A 15,282-nucleotide genomic window follows, 5' to 3' on the forward strand; every position below is an offset into this window, starting at 1 on the left:
ATCGTAGAGCGGTTATTGTAGTGAGTCAAAGTAGAAGTCTCGGCTGGAATCCGTTAGAAGATAATCATTTCGTTTGAAGAATTATCAGTGTAAGAGTGGACCTGCTTCAGAACCTCATATATGGTCGGTGTTAAATCAGACCGGACCAAGTCGCAAAATTTAAAAAAATGAGTTAATGACAGCAAGCGGTCAAAAATTTTCTAAGCTACATTTTACCTTAATCGGACCACATAAATGTTGCAAACAGCCAGAGTTATTAAATAATTTTGAACGATTGATAGCTATTTGATTTTTTATTTTATTTTTATTTTATTCGTACATTTTCATCGGACAAGTCTAAATGCATACTTAAAAGTGACTTAATTGTTAGTATTTACATTGTTAAGTGCACGAATTCGTTGGCGGTAAATGCGTGATGGTTCGTCAAAATTTAAAAGGTCAGCAAAGCAGTTGAATTGTCTGGTCATGGAAGCGATGGGAGAGTTGGTAGCATATTGCGTTGAATAGGAGTCTTCCTGTAGCATCATTCAGGATCGTAAAACTCTTGAAGGTGCGTAGAGTTCGATTTGCGATAGGATGTCCGGTGCATCATATTCGCCAGTTAAAAGCTTGCAGACAAACAAAGATTGCGAAACCTGTCTACGTCGACTTAGTGTGCTTAAATCCAACAGACGACAGCGGTCTTCGTACGGTGTTAAGTATTGCCGATCCCTCCACGGAAGATGACGAAGTGCATATCGAACAAATTTTCGCTGTACGTTTTCCAGTCTGGCGGACCAGATAGACTCGCTACGATTGGACTTGTCAATGATGGCAGAAATGTGTGACTTCATGGTGAGTTTCTCGTCAAGTAATACTCCAAGATCCTTCACCTGTTCTACCCTATTCAGTTTGGATCCGGAAATTTCGTAATTGAACTCTATCGAATTCGTGCTTCTAATGCGGTGGAAACTGATGATGTAACATTTCCCCACGCACAGTAAAAATTGATTCCTTACGCACCAGTCACTAAACAAGTCCAGAAGCTTCTGCAACATTCTGCAGTACTCGATTCTTCAGACTTCAAGATAGATTTTCAGATCATCAGCGAAGAAAAGCGCTGCTTTGAGTTGAGCAGGCGAATCGAGCAATCGAATCAAGCAATCGAGTCAAGCAGTTGGGTCGAGCAGCCGTGTCGAATAGTCAAGTCGAGCAGTCAAATCGAGCAGTTAAATCAAGCTTTTCAGTCAAGCAATCCGGTCGAGCAGTTAAGTCGAGCAGTCGAGTCGAGCAGTTGAATCGAGTGGTCGAGTAGTGTAGTCAAGTCGAGTAGTTTAAACGAGCAGTTGAGTCGAGTAGTCCAGTCGAGTAGTCTAGCCGAGCACTTCAGTCGAGCAGACGAATCGAATGGTTTAGTCAGGCATTTGGGTCAAGCGGTTAAGTCGAACAGTTGAGTCGAGCAGTTCATTCGAGCAGTCGAGTCGAGCAATTGAGTCGAGTAGTCCAGTCGAACAGTTTACTCGAGTAGTTGAGTCGAGTAGTCCACTTCAGCAATTGAGTCGAGCAATCGAGTCGAGTAGACCAGTCGAGCAATTGAGTCGAGTAGTCCAGTCGAGCTGTCGAATCAAACAGAAGTCGCTTGACTCGAGTCGAGCAGTTTAAACGAGCAGTCGAGTTGAGTAGTCCAGTCGAGCAGTTGCATCGAGTAGTCTAGTCGAGCACTTCAGTCGAGCAGTCGAATCGAATGGTTTCGTCAAGCAGTCGGCTCAAGCGGTTAAGTCGAACAGTTGAGTCGAGCAATCAAAGCAAGCAGCCTAGTCGAGCAGTTAAATCAAGCTGTTCAGTCAAGCATTCCAGCCGAGCCGTTGAGTCGAGTAGTCGAGTCGAGCAGTCCAGTTGAGCAATTGAGTCGAGTAGTCCAGGCGAACAGTTAAGTCGAGCTGTCGATTCAAACAGTTAAGTCAAGCAGTTGAGTCGAGCAGTCGGGTTGAGTGGCTAAGTCGAGCAGTCTAGTCGAGTTGTTGAATCAAACTGTCAGTTGAGTCCTGCAATCAAATCGAGTAGTCTAGTCGAGCAGTTAAATCGAGCAAACGGGTTGAGCAGTTGAGTCGAGCAGCCGATTCGAATAGTCCAATCGTGTAATTGAGTCAAGCAGTTCATTCGAGCAGCCGAGTCAAGCAGTTGAGTCGAGTAGTCCAGTCGAGCAGTGGAATCAAGCAGTTGAATCGAGCAGTTAAGTCGAGCAGTTAAGTCGAGCGTCGAATCGAACAGTCTAGTCGAGCAGATGAAGCATGCTGTGCAGTCAAGCAGTCCAGTCGGGCAGTCGAATCGAACAGTCCAGTCGAGCAGTTGAATCGTGCAGTTAAGTCGAGCAGTCGGGTCAAGTAGTAAATGAAGCAAATGTGTCAAGTATTCGAAGCGAGTGGTTAAGTCGAGTAGTCCACTCGAGCTGTTCAGTCAAGTAGTCAAGTTGATCTATCCAATCAAGCAGTCGAACAGTTCAGTCGAGCAGTTCAGTTAAGCAATTCAGTCGAGCAATCAAATCGAGCAGTCTAATCGACCAGTCCAGTCGAACAGTCTAGTCAACCAGTTGGGCAATCGAGCAGTCCAGCAGTCGACCAGTGAAGTGACTAAGAATGCAACCCATTGCTACGAAAGCATGACGTCCTGTCAGCGACCTGTTTTTAGTTACCGAGGTTACCGATAAGCCTCTTATGACGTCCTGTCAGAGACCTGGTTTTCGGTACAGACATAAGCCTCTTATAGATTATAGATTATAGATTATATAAATAGATTAAAAATATTTCCACGGTGTTCAAAATACCGTTATTAAAAAATAAAATAGGCCATTTAAACGGAAAATGCCAATTGGTTTGAATTGCCATCCTACACCACTGAGCCAATTTTTAAAAAAGTCGGTCGTCGAATTTTTGAGTTACGCCCTTTTGAAGTTTTAAAGGGCAGATTGCTCATATAAAGTAAATAAAAATCTTCAATGAGTATTGTTAGTATTGGGACTAACCGGAAATGTTCCGGATTAAGTTATTGATGTGGAAAATAGCCAATATCGAACATGAACAAACGGAACACCCAGGCGAGTGGCCAATTTCGTTCATAAACAAAAACTTATCGTGCGATACCTTAAATCACACTATAATTCAATAACTAGATCAATGGAAGCCAAATCTGCTATCTAGGATCAGATTTGGTCATGTCTGGACATATTTGGGGGACTCCGGGAAACCCTGGGAAGTCAATAACAGAATGTGGTACATTTTTGATAATAAAGACATGTTCGGAATTGGCCATTGTAGTTCTTGGTACTCAATTTGGCTTACTTGAATCTATTTTAAAAGCTTAAGTGTGATTTAAGGTGTCGTATGATGAGTTTTTGTTCATGTTCGAAATTGGTCATTTCCTAGGGGTTTCCGGAGCCTCCCAAATATGTCCAGATATGACCATGCTTGACCCTAGCTAGCAGATTTGGCTTCCATTGATCTAGTTATTGATCTAGGTGCCGCACGATAAGCTTTTGTTTATGGACGAAATTGGCCACTTGGGTGTTCCCGGAAGTCCCCGGAACTGGTCCAGATATAACCAACGTGGTGCTAGGTAGTTGATCTAACTGTCAATGATCTAGATTTTAAATTCTGGCGTAATTTGCGGAGTCGAATGATAAGTATTTGTTCATGTTCGATACTGGTTATTTTCCACAGTAATAAAACTTAATCCGGAACATTTTCGGTTAGTCCCAATACAGCGTAAAACTCCTAAAATGGTCGGCAATGGGCATATGTTGCATATAAAATCAATACCGGCTGTGATTTACGTTCATTTTGGAAGTGTTATTGAAGATTTTTATTTACTTTATATGAGCAATCTGCCCTTTACAACTTCAAAAGGGCGTAACTCAAAAATTCGTCGATCGGTTTTTTTTAAAAACTGGCTCAGAGGTGTAGGATGGCAATACAAACCAACTGACATTTTCCGTTTAAATGACCTATTTTATTTTTTAATAACGGTATTTTGAACACCGTGATTTCTGTTTGGTCATTTCTCTGTTTAGTCTAAAAATTTGGACCAAAACCACGATTTGCATTACCGTAAAAGTTACTGAGCGAAACTTGCGTGTACCCCCTTAACATTGGTTTTATCCATAAGACTCTTTTATTTTAACTTTTATAAACATAGGATGTTGAATATGAATATATGGTACTACCACCTGCCTTAGCAGAACATCCGTTCATAGCAATGAGCCTATCATGTCAAAAAGAGTTGAACATATTCAACGATTGGTCATGCTTCCTAACTCTTGTATGAAGGGCCAAAAGGGAATTGGTCGATAAGCAACATCACTTACACGTACCAGGGATTTAGAGAATCTCCTTCCAAGGGCTAAGTCACCTGAGTCAATCGTTGAACAAACCGTCTTAATGCAGAATGACTCCAGCAGGTGGGGAGAAGAGCCCGCTCATGTGTTGTTAATCGGACCAAGACTAACCCTAGAAAGTTGACTGTTTCACTCTCCCTAAGCCCACCGCTTCAAACAAGTGCTCTGATGGTCCCTCCCTCTTCCCGATTCTAGTTTATTTATGAAATGTGGTATATATGGGTAAAAATAGAACAATCTCACCAGCAGTCCTTCGAATGGAATAGAGTTGCGTCCTTTTAGTTTCCATAAATGCTTCTAATAATTAATTTATTTTTTCTTCTGGTATCCAATATCCATGTGCAGTATTAACACTCGTACACACTTAATCGGTTCGGTAAAATTTTACCGAAATCTAAACAGCAGAACGTTCGGTAACATTTTTTATTGCACCAAACATTATTAATGATCTGTAAACGTCGATTGGCACCATCGAAATTTTTACCGAACGTTCAGCTGTTTAGATTTCGGAAAAAATTTTACCGAATTCGGTGCTTTTTGTTAAGTGTGTATTGGCCAAAGTTTTCACTATAAAACAGTAAATGCTTCATAAGCTAAAACGAAAAAAATAATTAAAATAACTTATATTATGCTTACCAGATCGTGTGGCTCCATCGTCTGCCCAAAACCTCGATTATGAGATCAGGCAGCCGGGAACCACACAGTATTGCACCTCCTAGCTTGGCTACTCAATAGAGCATTACCGGGTATGGCCACGTGGAGGCGCTAGGTAGGGGCTTGGGATAGCTAGAGCTATATTGGACGCTTCTCATTTGCCTTCCCCATTTCATACCCTTTTATAAACATAGGATGTTCTGCAAAATTGTAGATAATGCTAAATTGTATATTTTTGTAGAGTATATGAAAGCTCTTAAGTTTACGATTTTCATGACCAGATATAGTTGAAAGGTCTCAAATATTAACAAACAAACAAACGGTTTTCAACATACCTATTTGAACTTTTTGCGTTTTTAGTTCAAACTTTAGGGACGTTTCTTGTAGCTTATAAGGCTGTGCGAGATCTCACGAAATTTCGTCTTTACCGAAATCGAACGAAACAGGACGAAATTAGACCATTCAACTGTAGTTGAATGGTGATCTGCTATAAAATCTAAGATGAATTTCGTACGATTTTGTTGAATTTCGATAAACACGGAATTTCGCGAAATCTCGCACAACCTTAATAGCTTAGCAACGGGGTTGTAGCATTGTAACACCGTAAATACAAAAGATACAGTAAAACTTTATAACTTTTTCTGCTTTCTGGTTTACAGTCCAGTGAACTAAATTTGAGTCACAGTGACCAAACCATTTTGCCTTCAAAATTGCAAGAGAATGTTCGAAATAAGCTTAAAGTCGGATTTGATCGTGAGCTTCACTTTTATTTTACATTGCATCTACTTGAATAGGAGAGGCGTACAAGTTTTGAATCGCTGCACAGTGGTCCAAACAGCGAAATACGTGATATTGCACCAAAATGTCTTCTTTTTGTTGTACTTTTAAGTAGGAGTGGTTTGATCTGCCACCATTTGCCACCTTGGGAAATATTTAAGCTCAAAGTAGTACTATTTTTCTTCAAAAATGCTCAAAATCTCCGAAGCTGCAGAAAATCGCATCTCTTCTACAAAAACATTGATTTTTAGCAAGATAAGCAACTTTCTAGAACACTATGAACACATAAAAGTTGACCAGAATAAATCAGGGTTTAAAAACTGTTTTGAAGGGTTTGTCCACGAGTCAATTTCCATGAAGAGATACAATTATGGCGTCTTTGACAAAGTTGTTTGCATTGATATTTACTACAAATTTGTCGAAAGTAGCAAACCTGTATCTCGAATATACGAGAAAATAAATTTCGTATATCACTTTCAAGGGAATTAATCACCCAAAGATTTCTCTCACATGAAGGAGCTTAATATACCAAGAAATATTCCTAAAGACACTATATTCGAAAAACTTTACGTTTCGGCGCTATATCAAGTGATCACGTATTTCGCTGTTTGGACCACTGTGCGCTAGAAGAAGGCGTTGGAGTCAATAGAATCGTAGCCCTAGCCCCGCGAGGGTCTTGTACTCTAGCAGCTGTCTGCGAAGTCTGTCGTATGAAAAACAGAAGGTCAAATTTCGATAACGGAATGTAGCACCCTAGGCTTTGCATTTCTTTTTTAGAAGTTTTATTCAATGTTTGAAGCGATTTAGAGATGCGATTTAGTGCATCCATCGATATACGACATTTAGTTATCTAGGTGGTCTCTTCATATCCTTCTAATTGCTTAATTTGGTACAACTATAGTCTCAGTTTCATATCTTGAAATCACACATTTCGACTAATTATTGTTTCAGCTTGATGTTCAGTTTTTTTTTTCAATTTAGCTTCATCTCATAAAGTACCGTTGTAAGAACGGATTACGGTTACTCTGCGAGGCACATTTACTGGAAGCCACGGTCTCTATTGGATGGATTTCCATGAAAATGTAGTTTCCACAAAATGGTAGTTTCTGCGTAATAGTTTTTCATTAAATGATACTTTCCGTGAAAGCATAATCCGCAAAATGTATTGCTTGATATGGTTTTCGGCGAAACAATATATTCCGCGGTACAGTGAGCCGCGAATTGTGTTTTCGTGAAATAGAATTCAGTGAAAATACAATAATCTGTACAGTACAAAATGTAGAAATAGTTGCCAATCAATTTTGTCGAATACAGCTTTTTGATCCAACACATTTATTTTAATGAGTTGTTTCACATTTTTGTTTCCGTTCGAAAAATCAATTGAATCGTTAATTTAATATATTTCAAATGGCTAATTTGTGCAATTTTTAAACCAGAGTTGCTTTATTTAGTTTCAATTTACTTTCACATCGTTCATCAAAAAGAACAACCGTTGAAGCTATGTATATCTAAATTGTCGGTGTCTTTACACTGTATTCTGCGATTGCTCGAGCGGGCGAAGGTGAAGATGAGACGACGGGTCCATTCATCATTGGTTTCTTTGCCCGGGAGAATTTCCATCAGCATTACCGTCATTAGTCGTACCACCGAGAGTCTGCGACTGCCAAGTTCTGTTGATTATAATTCAATTCGCAGCTCTCAGAATTTCGTTATCCCACGACTACTAGCAGTAGACAAGTCGCAGAAAACTTATCATTGCTGTCGCAAGTCAAATGCAAATCACTAAACGAGTTGCTAGGGCATTATCGTTTCAAACAATGGGGAAAATTTCTTCCGCACAAACGGGGAGCATGTTAAAATTGCTTTGGATTCGTGGAAGTTTGTCTTTTACATCCAGAGCAACTAGTTGCATTGGTAAGAGTATTGTATTTAGTTGAAATTAAAATTAAATATAAATTAACTATTGCTGTAATTTTCTGGCAATTTCAATCGTTGACAGTTTCCTGCAAACTAGAAAATATATTATTCCACGGTAGACTGACCTCAATTTAATGTGTAGACAAGAATGCGGTGAAAATCACTTACCTAAAATTTCATAATGAAAAGTAATTCAATAAACATATCTTGCCACTCAAAATTCCTTACACAGATATTTTCCCTTACATTGATCTTGAGAATTTCAAGAAAGTGCTAATATTTAATTAATTTGACAGGGCGACAATCTTACATAACAACCGCTGATGATGTGCTATATTGCCACTTACATCAATCCCGTCACCGTTCACTAACGGCGTCGCTGCCGTGGATTTCCTCAGTACCGTTCACGTTCACCAAAGCTATCATTTGAAACACTACTCTATCCGCCTTGCAAGATCCGACAAAACTGTCACCTAATTGAAGAGCTCCTGGCGTCAACAGTGAAGTCTTTTGAAACCGCATTACATAAACCCTACCTAACCATATCTCGTATCCAATCAAATCACAGCAAGGCGAAGCAACAACGGCGTTGTCTTCTCTCGGCAGCTGCGTCAGTCAGGATGAGTTTCAATGGCATCAGCGGCGGTGTCGGAATTCCGACCGTTGTCGATACCACAAGCGTGTCACAGTGGCCACCGAATGCAACCAGCACGGTTTTTGCTATCACACTGTTTGCCTCCACCTTATCCTTCCGTGGAGCTCTCACGGAACATCCTGTCACCGGGAACCCAATATCAACCCGAGAATCGCTCAGCTGGCTGCAGATGCTAAACTATAGTGCATCCGAGGGCAACGCGGAGAACTTCACCATCGGAGGAAATCTAAATCTAACGTCGACGGACCTGTTGCCTCCGCTGGACCCATGCGATCCGGGCAATGTTAACTTCCAGTGCACCGTGCAGGAATTTCTGGAATACGCTCGAGGACCGCAGCAGATGCCACTAACGACCGCCTTACTGGTAAGTACCGGAAACTTTTCCACAATTTTGCACAAACGCACAAACGGTCGTAGGACCGAGTTAGTTAACCGATTGGTACGGTAAGGAGAAGAGTGAGAAAGGAACACGCTTTCTGCGATGCTAACGAACGTATGAAGCATCTCATCATCAGCTCTTGTGTGTTACGACGACGGAGCTTTGATTTGAACTATTCGTACTAGTGAACTAGTGAACGGGCTAAGAACAATTGTTGGCAACTTGGCCAGTGAAGTGGTTGAAAGTAGTTTGACGTAAATTAATTCCGACGCTTTCAGAAAGTGGCACGCAACTATTCAATACACGACGACGCTTTTTGGATTGAAAAGTTTGCCCATACATTGCTGATTTCTGTGAATGTTGAACAATCGCGTACCGCTGATAGTTAAAGTAAACTTCCACTGAAGAAATAATTTGAGTTTCTATGAGTTTCATGATGCCAGAAAACAGGTGCAAGAAGATGATACTTCCTAATCAATTTAAATAAAGACAATTATATGTCAGATGAAACTGACGGTGAAAATTTCCGGTTTTCAAGATAAATATTAAATATCTTACGACTCGAGTATTCCAAAAAATAGAGATGGCGAGCCAAGATTAAAACAAACATCCAATCTGCAGTAGCAAATCTGATTTAAATTGTAAATTGATTTGATTTTTCGATTACCGATAGGTAAAATAAAATACGTCCCTTTGCCGGCCCTACATACATCTGCCAGTACATCACTAGCACACATGTCACAGTCGGCACTAGCGTGCCCAGACATGAACAAATGCTGGGGCGCCTGACCTTTCAGAAAAAAGGCTTCGGCCTGAAAAAATCAAGTAATCGCAAGGTGGCGAATTTATTATTACTTATCACAATAATACCAGCCGAAGCCGATTAAGATGAAAGCTCCGGACGTTCGCGTGCAATTGGATTTAAAATCAAAATTGAAATTAGATCTTAATCGGTCTTATTAAATTAGACGAGAATTTCGACTATTTTGGGCTCGAAGTTTTATTTCGAATTGAACTGAAAATTGGACTCAAAATTGGAGTTGAAATTATACTTTGGAGTAATTTTAACTGAAAGTTTTACTTTTCCTCAAACCGGACAAGGGCACGAAATTAGACTGGTAGATTTGTTTAAAATTAGGATTAACATTTTTCGTCTTATTCACACGTTTTACCTGTTCTTTTTCATTTTTTCTCTTTTCATGTCCCGTATTTTAACTTGTTGTTCCGCTTTTCTCCTTTTCTATACCGTTTCCTTGGTTTTCACTCTTCTTTTTCCTTCTTTATTTTTGCTTTTTCTATCGTTTTCTTTTATCCTATCCCGTGTGGAACAGGAAACAGTTTAGATTTTCTTTGTTTCCTGTCTTACTTCTTCTTATTTTCAGTCCTGTTTTTCCTCTTCTTTGGCACTTGTGTTTTTCTATTTTCTTTTCCGTTTTCCGGTTTTCCTTCCGTCTTCCCTTTTCCATATTTTCGTTCTCAGTGTTCGTCTTTTCCTTCCTTTTCCTCTTTTATCTCCTTCTCTTCTCGTTTTTTCATCTTTGTCACTTTCGTTTTCCCAATTTGTGATGCCCCGTTTATTCTGTTATTGGCTCCCTTTTTCCATTTGTTCTCTAGGTTTGCTTTTCTATTTTTAGTTTTTTCTCTGGTCCATCTTTTTTGCTTATTTGTCTTCTTTACTGTTTCATTTTCTTGTTTCTTGTGCCATCTTTCTTCTTTTATATCCCGTTTTTCTCATTTCCTTTCTTTTCCTCCTATCGTTTTTGTTTCTTCCAACTGTTCTTAATTTTCCTTTTGGTTTCTCTTGAAATTCTCTCTTTCTATTTATTCCGTTTTCCCTTTCCTATCTCATTTTCACTCTTTTTCTGTCCTTTTGTCCCATCTTCTCTGTCACATTTTTTCTCATTCTATCCCACCTTCTCTTTGCTACGTTTTCCCTCCTTTTCTCTCTCTCGTTTTTTTTTTGTTTCTGTCCGCTGTTTCCTATTGTTTTGTGCCGTTCTTCTTTTCCTGTCCCATTTTAGTGCTGATTCTCCTCTTTTCTGCTCTGGTTTTGGATTTTTTTTCCTTTTCAGGCCCGATTTTCCTCTTTTTTGTCATTTTCTGTTCCATTTCGTCTTTAATTTAAGGTCACGATTTTCATCATTTCCGTTTTAACTGCTCTATCCCGTTTTAGGTTATCGTCTATTTCGTTCCTCTTATTATGTGTTGCCGTTTCCTCTTATTACGTCTTGCTTTTTCCAGCTTCTTTTTGTACGCCAGAAGGGCATTGGATTAAAAGGCCACTGCACAGTGGTCCAGGAGATAATTTTAGGCGGAAATTAAGGTTTCTAGCCTAAAATTGACCTTCGAGACAAAACTTGTGTTCGACATAGTTGTTGCATGTAGAAAGGCGCTCATTTGTGTGCTATCAAATTTTTGGGTGGTTCTTAGATTTAAACATACGATGACTGACTTTTTGGACCAGCGTCTTACATCGACATTCAGTATCTAAAATTAATTGAAATACTGAAAATCAATAGTTTCAAACATTAGTACATAAACAACCGCATACAATAATCAGGCCACAATTGAAGCAGATAAATAAATCAATAAAAGTGTTTGATAATTCTGATAATTTTGTAATTTTTTATGGGTATTTCCGTAAAAAATCACGCTGTTCAAAAAAGTCGCGAAACATAGACGCCTTGACTAGTTGTCAAAAAACGAAGCATTGCAGATGTTTTCAATAAAAGAAATATTAAAGCAAGGTAATTTTTTGTCCCACTGGAATAATGTTTGAACCAAAAACCCCATCTTTGTGCGATTTAGTACTTGCTAGCTCATGCTTGCGTTCAAATTTAGATTCAAAAGCGTTGAATTATATGTAAAACTCGATGTTTTCAATTTTAATTTACTCGAGATAAAAACAATAACATATCTTTAAGTCGTATATAGAGTAAAGAGCCAAGTATGCCCTTCAGAATGCCATAAAAAAATATGTTTTTCGTTTGTCCCCACTAAAGATATCACCATTGGAAAAGGGCGTATTTTATAAAGAAAAATGCTAATTACTCATGATTGGCTTAATGTAGAAGCACGCTTTATGCTGCAAAAGTTTTATTTTAAAGAGTTCTAAACGTCAATTGAAGACAACATTTGCGAGAATTTCGCTATTAAAAAGTTACAACGAAAAAACCGTTTTTTAAGAGCCACCCTAAATCGATTCAGAAAAATGGCTCCAAATCAGTCAATTGAAGAGATACAACAAATTTTTTTTTAAATTACATAAAATTAACAGATCTACAACTTTGACGAACACTGTTTACTTCTATTTTTCAAAATAAAAAGTTAGATTTTCGATTTGTTTGAAAATAAGAACCACTTTAAAATTTGATAGCGCACAAATGAGCGCCTTTCTATATGCAACAACTTTGTCGAACACAAGTTTTGTCTGGAAGGTCAATTTTAGGCTAGAAACCTTAATTTCCGCCTAATATTGTCTCCTGGACCAATGTGCACTGTTACAGTCTCAATGGTCGTGTGGCAAATTCCCGCTTTTGTCACATTCCGTTTTTCCGTTTTGTCCCATTTGTTTTCCATTTTCAGTTTTTCTCGCCGTTTTTATCTTTTTCTGTTCCGTTTCTACCTCTGTTCTTTTCTTCTTTTTCTGTTCGCGTTTCTCTATTTTTCTGCTCCCGTATTTTCACTTTTTCTTTACACCCTTGTCTATCCAGTTGTTTCTTTTTTGCTGTCCAGTTTGTCCCCAGTTTCTTTTGCGTTTTCCTCCTATTCTTCATCGTTTCTCGCCTTTCTGTTTTTTTCCAGTGGTTCTCACTTTTTTCTATTTAGTCTCCTTTTGCTTTGTGTTCCTTCTTTTTGTCTCTCGCTTTTTCAACTATTTTCTTTTCAGTGTCTCGTTTTCACTTTCTTTCTGTCACGTTTGATTTTTTTGGTTTTTTGTTGCTAAGTCAGTTTTTGCGCTTTTTTTCTCTTGCCTGTATCCTCTTTTACCATCCTGTCATGGTTTCTATGCTTTTTTCCTTTAGTTCTCTATTTTTCCTATTCTTGGTCTATTTTTCGCTTCGCTTTCGCTTCCTTCGCTTGTTCTATTTTTCTCTATTTATATCCCGTTAGACATTTTTTTCCTTTTTCCTCCATCGGTTTTTTTATGTCCTCACTATTCTTCTTTCCCCTTTTCGTTTCTCTTGCAATCTGTTCCGTTTACCTTTTGTTGTTCCATTTACCCTCATTTTTTTCTGTCCCGTTATCCCATCTTTTCTGGCACATTTTTTTCTTGTACTGTCTCATCTTCCCATCAGTTGTCTCGATTTTTTTCCTTTTCTATCTTGTTTTCCTTCCAGCAGGCAGAAACCTTGTTTCCTATTTCTCTGTTCCGTTTTTCTTTTCCTGTCCCGTTTTTCGCCCATTTCAGCCCTGATTCTCCTCTTTTCGTTTCTCTTCCAGTTTTTTCTCTTTCGTTTCGTTGGTTTTCTCTCTTTTCCTGTTTCATTTTTGTCATTTCCTTTCTGTTTCGTCTTTATTCTTTTTTTTCGGTTACGATTTTCATCCTTTTTCCCTTTTTAACTGTTCTATCCCGTTGGTCGTTTTCGTCTGTTGCGTTCTTCCTCTTATTATGTCTTGCTTTTTTACATTTTTAGTCACATTCTGCTTTTCTATTCCGTTTTATCCCTTTTGATTTCCGTTTGCAGTTTTCCTCTCTCCATTTTTGTCATTTCTATCCCGTTCCCGCCTCTGTTATGTTCCTCTTTTTTTGTTGACCCAAGCTGTTATAGTGATTGTAATAAAATTAAAAAAAAAAAACAAAATAAAAAATGGGAACTTCTGGGCAGGGATGGTTCGATCACTTTGACTCAATTTTGATTCATTTGACAGTACCGTCATAACGAGGCCAAATATGACAAAGTTATATATGGGACAATTGTAGAACAGGTTATTATCTATAATTTTGCTGAGTAAAGTTTTGCTGTATCTTTTGTAGTTACTGCGCTACAATGCTAGTATCTTAATAGTGACTAAATGAACGTTCATTTAGTCACTGAAGAGTTACTAGCGTTGTGGCACCGTAACTACAAACGATTCAGCAAAACTTTGTTCAGAAACATTGTAGATTAGAACTAGTTCGACAAATGTCCCATACATAACATTGTCATATTTGGCTCGGCTGAGACGGTACTGTCAAATGAATCAAAATTGAGTCAAAGTGATCGAACCATCCCTGCTTCTGGGTTACAGAAATTATTTTGTTTTTCATTAAATTTTACAGAGAAGATGCAGCCCGTGCCTCAGTTTGCTCCTGCCTGGACACGCCAGTGGCAGTCGGTAATCTTCTGCAGTGGAAACTGATTTTAGAATAACACAGAAGGTGCACTGTTTGTTTGTGTACTTGTATCGATCAAGCACTGCTACTGCCGTCCCGATGAAACCAATGTTGGATGGATAACTGTGACATTAGGTATCACCCATCGCATCGTCATCCGGAATGCTCTAACTCCATGCGAACTGAAACGAACATTTTAATTGGTTAACTTTCTACATTCACCTCCGGGCAAAACATCTCAGTCGCAACCAACAATCACATACGGTTGTCGGTATCTACCTACTATAGGGAAATATCCTTTTCAATGATTTTCTCGGTATTGTGTCGATTTACTTTCCGTGTGAACAAATATATATATTCGTGTTTCTAGCGTGCTTGTGCAGAGTCAACAGAGAGTGTGGATTCAGTCTGCCGACCGATGTGCCACCCTATGTACGACCATAGAAAGTTTTATTTTAATTAATGTTAACACACTATTGAAAACATGTCAACCCGATACGAAGGGAAGGGTGAGCTAATATTAAGGTTCGATGGAGTTCAATGGGTTAGGTACTTCACACATCAGCAACACATACTACTTAATATGGAAGAATTATCAATCTAGCGTGAAAAATGCCGTACTAAAAATCAATTGGGTAGCAGCAGTAGGAAGTAGCTATGGTAGATAAATAAATCGAATTCAACTGGTTCATGAAGCATATAGCTTCTATATTCATGCCTGGCCACACGTAACTTTTTTTTGACTAAAAATATTAAAGTGCTGTTAGATTTTGAAGTATTAATTGATTCATAAAACTTTTGTTTTTAAAAACAAATGCTTCAAATGTGATATTTGAACTGCATATCTTTTTGCCGTATTTTTATTAAAATTTCTGATAAGCTTTATCAGAACAAAATGGCATTCCTGGAACAAAGTTCCAATTGTACTTTTCAGCGGCAATTTTTCTCATATTGTGATAGAAACAGTGGATTTTTTTTCGCACTGACTTTTACGATTGAATGTAAACAACAGGATGAACCCAGTCGAATACACAGCATTTTTGTCCAGTTTCCCACCAGCCTGGATGGTGCACATTGGCTGCATGACTGCCCTCCAATAAAGCTCATGTTTAAAAAAGAACGTGACAAAGAACGTATTATTTTGTCATTCAGCAGTGAAATTAATGCAAATTTTTTGGAAAAGTAAAGTGATAATGGTTAAATTATCCGAAAAT

At 38.6% G+C, this 15,282-nt stretch overlaps 1 protein-coding gene across 1 annotated transcript in view; it reads left to right on the plus strand.

Moving 5' to 3' along the window:
• The first annotated feature begins 8,697 nt into the window (after window positions 1–8,697).
• Window positions 8,698–15,282, plus strand: part of LOC128740087 (neuropeptides capa receptor) — a 115,992-nt gene continuing 109,407 nt past the window's right edge. The window contains exon 1 of the mRNA XM_053835599.1: window positions 8,698–8,736. Within this exon, the coding sequence (XP_053691574.1) occupies window positions 8,713–8,736 (24 nt within the window). The 5' untranslated portion in view covers window positions 8,698–8,712. The remainder of the gene's footprint in view (window positions 8,737–15,282) is intronic.

This window comes from Sabethes cyaneus, chromosome 3 (assembly GCF_943734655.1).
Source record: "Sabethes cyaneus chromosome 3, idSabCyanKW18_F2, whole genome shotgun sequence".
In the NCBI taxonomy this organism is placed as follows: Eukaryota; Metazoa; Arthropoda; class Insecta; order Diptera; family Culicidae; genus Sabethes; species Sabethes cyaneus.